The sequence below is a fragment of the Adiantum capillus-veneris genome, chromosome 12, assembly GCF_014529385.1.
Source record: "Adiantum capillus-veneris isolate H3 chromosome 12, ASM1452938v2, whole genome shotgun sequence".
Classification (NCBI taxonomy): Eukaryota; Viridiplantae; Streptophyta; class Polypodiopsida; order Polypodiales; family Pteridaceae; genus Adiantum; species Adiantum capillus-veneris.
In genome coordinates, this window is record NC_140942.1 from 128549336 (window position 1) to 128554915 (window position 5580).

General features: G+C 45.1%; 1 protein-coding gene across 1 annotated transcript; it reads left to right on the plus strand.

Moving 5' to 3' along the window:
* Nucleotides 1-2228: 2228 nt before the first annotated feature.
* LOC147446494 (cytochrome P450 78A4-like) lies at nucleotides 2229-4940 on the plus strand. Its single transcript, XM_086526248.1, has 2 exons — nucleotides 2229-3572; nucleotides 3803-4940. The coding sequence occupies exons 1-2, from the start codon at nucleotides 2514-2516 to the stop codon at nucleotides 4457-4459; spliced, it is 1716 nt and encodes a 571-aa protein (XP_086382374.1). The 5' UTR covers nucleotides 2229-2513; the 3' UTR covers nucleotides 4460-4940.
* Nucleotides 4941-5580: the final 640 nt, after the last annotated feature.

Sequence of the window (5580 nt, forward strand, 5' to 3'; positions counted from 1 at the left end):
TTGGGGTCTATCTTGCAATGAAGGATATGCTTTGGAGATGGTGTGCACAAGGAGTGATAGTCTCTAGGGAAATTTTGATTGAATCAACCGAGGTTAGAATGGGTGATCGTTCAACCACTTTTCCATGACAAAGAGTAAAGGAGGCATGGGTCTTACCGCTGCTTTTAGAAGTGCTTGAGGGGAAGGTGGTTTTTAAATGTTTCCAATTGAGCTTCCCAATGGGCCCAACAGATTGTACATAGCATGCTATCTGGTGAATGCATCTAAACATTGGGCTACAATTTAAAAGGTTTATAAAAAATACAGAGTATTGTTGAATCAAAACACAGAGCTTGAGAACATAACATAAAAAAGAAGGTAAATATTTTCTTATTGCACCAAAGGTCATACAATAATGGCTCTATTCACTTGTGTTCTCCCACAATGGAGCTTAGATTGGCAATCTAGACGATGTATGCTAGATGAAGGGCTCAAAATCTATTGGATGCTCTCAATGGTTGAGTACATAAGGAAGTCTCCAAGAAAGACCCATCCAAATAGAAAATTCATTTTACCATGATAAAATTTCATATATGGGCCACTAACTCTTTGATCCTGAAGGTTGCTACTACCATTGATTGGCATTACCTCTAATATTGAATGATAGGTCCACATTTGGTCACCAACTCTATTAACAATCACTTTCTCGATTTCAACTTACTTGTGACATACCAATGTTTGGGCTAACACCTCCTTGACATATGGATTCTCCTCATAATGGGGCCTTACAAGTGGAGCACAAGCAATATCAATGACACCTCACATGCACAATAAGTGTTTTCTTTGTTGAAGTTTAAAGGATCCATAGAGAAAAACCATACAAAGCTTCACACTAGACACATTCTTTCAATGTTTCTAGTGGGTGGTTAAAAACACACACACACACACACACACACAAAACCAACTTGATGTGGTTGTTTCTGCCTCATCACCATGGACATCCTTGGAATGGGATCTATAGTGTTGAACTCTATGCCATAGTGGGCTGTGAACTCAAGTCACCATCTTCAGAGGCACACACTCTGCACTAAGCTTTCATGTGTTTATGGTAATCCTAGTGCCAAATGAGCTCTTGACGACATTTAGTGAACATGATTGAAAATAATCTCTAGTTATAAGTAAAACTCAATTTAAGCTCAAGTCGACGTTCTACCCTAAGTGCTCAGTAAGTTGTACTTCCTTGTAGGGTTATCACCCTCCTGACTCCCACCCTTGCCACTGGCCACGGGTATGCGCTCAACATCACTTTTGATTCTAGCTCCTATGTTTACTCTGTCATGTTATGTAACATTAGCCCAGACGTGAAGTTGCACACCCACAATTGTAATAACCTCAAGTCCTTTGGGGCAGCTCTGTATTGTGTTGTCTCTTCTAATCCAATTTTTTTGGTGATTATGGTAAAAAATATCAAGCTAGATGAAGAAAGCAAACTCGCCCAATAACATCCCCAATCATACAATGCCCTTGATGGAATCCGTTGGCCGATGCATGAGAAGGCGTGATTCCAAGTGAACCCTCAGGACTAAGTGTCACGGACATGGGAGGGTGGGATCTACGACGGGGGCATTGTGGGCCGTAGATCCCAGTGACAACGCCGAAAGTAAATTAGGGTACCATAGATTACTTTTTATTAGGGTCCCCTAATTTACTTTCGACGCCCGCCCCCAATTTACATGTTTTAAGAAAATTAGGACCCCCACGTTTCACAACGCACGCATGGCGTAGTGGTTAGGTTAGGCGCCTTATGCGTGAGGTCCCGGGTTCAAACCCAACACCCCAAAATGGGGATATCCTAGATTACTTCCGAAATGCGGGTACTATAGATTACTTTAATCTAGGGTACCCGCATTTGGAATCTACGACCCACAATGCCCCCGCCGTAGATCCTACCCTCCCATGCCCGTGCCACTTAGTCCTGAGGCAAGTGAACCCCAGCTGGTCCCTAGGCCCAGTGTGCCAAATATAAGTTGAGGTATCAGAAGTGAGGATGTCCTTCTTGCTTTCAATCATTGATTCTACAGAATGGAGAGGAATATAGAGCTGCTCAATCATCAATTAGAGCTCAAGTGGCCCTGGCCGCTTCACTTAAGTTGGCAGGGAAGGAAATGATGGGGTCATTCATGAACTCCAGGCAAAATATAGTAAACAATTGAAAACGAAAACGGCCCAGGTTTAAAAAGGGCGGCTGCGATTGCGAATTCCAGCTCTTCATAGCCAGCGGTGAAAATCTTCTCACTTCTAGTTCATGTCAAGCTTCAGCTTCTAGTTCCCTCCAAGGCTCATACAAAACGCACACATTCTAGAAACCCACACTCAAGCACACAGTCTACACCCCCCTCTCTCTCTCTCTCTCTCTCACACACACACACACACACACACACACAGAGACAGCACCTCTCTGCTTGTCAGCTTCTTTCACCACTCAACCGGCCTCCTCATCTTCCTTCTGCGTTTGCTTGCTCAAAGACGCAGTCATGGTAATGGCTGCCTTCCTTTGTGCAATTGTGGGCTGCGTTGTTCTGCCCATCGTCGCATTGGCGGCCGAAATCTCTTCTGGTGCCTCCCACGAGCAAGCATGGTGGGGTCTCTCACTCCCTTTGCTTGCTTCAATGCCTTCTCTCGAAGCCGGAAAAGCAGCAATGCTGCTAACAGCGCTGGCGCTCATCTGGATTTGCACCATGATGATATACTGGGCAGCGCCTGGAGGCAATGCCTGGGGCCGCTTGCCGCGACCTTCTTCCATTCCTGGGCCGCGTGGCTGGCCTGTGATAGGATGCTTAATGGACATGTCTGGGCTTGCTCATGTGCGTCTTGCGGAGCTCGCCTCTGCGTGCTCTGCTCGCTCTCTCATGGCCTTCAGCTTGGGAGATACTCGAGTAATCCTTACCAGCGTTCCTGATGTTGCCAGAGAAATTCTCAATAGCTCCGCATTCGCAGACCGTCCTATCAAAGCTTCTGCTCGTCAGCTCCTCTTCGATCGAGCCATCGGCTTTGCGCCCTTTGGTTCACATTGGCGAAACCTCCGGCGCATTGCAGCTACCCACCTCTTCATGCCCAAAAGAATTGCTGCTCATGAGCACCATCGCCAGCACGAAACTACTCTCATGCTGAATTCCATTGACGACTCCATGTCCCTCAATGGAGTTGTTCCCTTGAGAATGTACCTACAGAGAGCTTCTCTGAATAACATAATGGGCTCCGTCTTTGGGAGAACTTATGATTTTGGCCGCCCTTGTCAGGAAGCCGACAAGCTCCAGGCTATGGTGAGAGAGGGATTCGATCTGTTGGGAGCTGTGAACTGGGCTGATCATCTCTCCTGGTTTGGTGGGGTTTTTGACCTTCTGCGCATTAAGCAAAGGTGTGATGTGCTCGTGGCCGATGTGAAGGAGTTTGTTCAAAGGATCATCAACGAACACAAAATGCAGAAATCATATGAACACAAGAGCGACAGTGATGCAGATTTTGTGGATGCATTGCTGGCCCTTGACGATTCAGAGAAGTTATCGGATGCGGATATGATTGCTGTGCTGTGGGTGAGTAAAGCTTAGTGCACGTTGTCGTCACAGTCTATGTTCCTAGCATAATTATCTAGTCTTCTGCATTGTCCTGGAGATGGCTTCGGAATGTATTGAATTTAGGCAATGTCACACTGCATGATGTCCTGTATAAATGTTCTCTAGTTGCAATTGTGTAAATAGAATTTTTCTCACTATTGGAGATTGCTGTTGTAAATGAGTTTTAACTCAGTGAATCACTTGTGCAGGAAATGGTTTTCCGTGGTACTGACACCACTGCCATCTTGACAGAATGGATTCTTGCAGAAATTATCCTTCATCCTGAGGTCCAGGTCCGCCTTCACGCAGAAATTGATAGCATTGCTACCCCAGCTGGGGAGCTTTCCGAGAGAGACCTGCCAAAGTTGCCATACCTTCAGGCAGTAATTAAGGAGGTGTTAAGAATGCACCCTCCAGGACCTCTACTATCATGGGCACGCCTTGCTATCAATGATGTCCATGTTGCTGGACACCATGTGCCTGCTGGCACTACTGCAATGGTGAACATGTGGGCAATCACACACGACTCATCCATATGGGCAGAGCCCAATGTTTTCAAGCCTGAGCGCTTTCTGGTTGGCGAAGGTGGGCAGGATATTGACATTCGCGGTGGCGATTTGCGGCTTGCCCCGTTTGGAGCTGGCCGAAGAGTATGTCCAGGCCGTGCTCTTGGGTATGCAACAGTTCAGCTTTGGGTGGCTCGCCTGCTGCAGCGCTTCTCATGGTCCTCCCATCCGGACCATCCCATTGATCTATCAGAACTCTTGAAGCTTTCTTGCGAGATGAAGTACCCATTAGTTGCATGCGCAATGCCCCGGTTATGCTCTGATTCACAAGTTGTTGCAGGCGGAAAATGCTTGATGTGAACAGTTTGAAGCTCACATGCTGAGACCAAGTGCCAATTTTGCAGCTGGTAGATAGGAGCAATCGGTCTAGTCTTCCATGTGTGCAAGATAATACAGCTTGTCGAGATGTAGTTGCTTGTCGCGTATGCGGTTCCAATGCATACCACCTGCCTCTAATTACTAGCGTAGAGGTCATAACTCAATGCATTACTGAAGAGGATACAGCCCCCTCCCCCTACCTTTTGGCTCCATTTGTAAAATCCCCCTTCATGGAGTCCAATTATTGGGGATGTGAGGTATATCACACCAGTTTTGGATCAGTTTTTTGGGTTGAAATATCTAGTTAGAATACCACTAGAGCTTGGATGTGCAAGTCACAGGACTTGCCGGCTATGCCAAATTGCCCGTATAATTATACACATTTGTAAGCTTGTGTCGAAATTCAAAATTTTGATATGATTTTGTTCAACATCAAATGGTATGGATATCAACCTATCGGAGTTTTGAGGGAATTGGATTGTTGTCGAGGTTCGTGTACCATGAACTGAAGCTTAGTGAAAGGCATTCAATGAGCAATTTATTCCAAACAATTCTGACTGCATGAACTGAAGCTTAGTGAAAGGCATGCAATGACCAATTTATTATCTCCTCATCATCAGCTTCTACTTCTACCTTTTCTGGATAGATTTTCGAGGTCTCTTGGGATTTCCTAACTTCTCTTACAGTCTTAAATTGTTCTTCTCTGGTGAGTGTGTAAGAAGCGGAAACTAGAATATAATCTTTCACCCATCTATAGTAGATTGCTCAACCCAATTCCTTCTTGCACAACAGGTTTTTTCAAGACCTTGTAGGATAAATCTGTGAGATCTCTTGGAATCTTTCCTTCAACGTTAAATCTCAAAAAAATCCATCATAGGGCTGTAGACATACAAGAATTCTCGCATGTTTATAATCCGTTAGCTATCATGCTGTTTTATCATGCACACTATTATATGGATGTTCTTCTCCAACAAAAGTGTCACAGAAATCCCGAAATTGTTCCCCTAGGTTGCATTCATACTTAAAGCTGTCGGATTGTTGCCAGCGAAAGGCCAAGTGAATGTTTTAAAAGATCTTGTCAAGGAAGACTCTTCGTTCTCTCT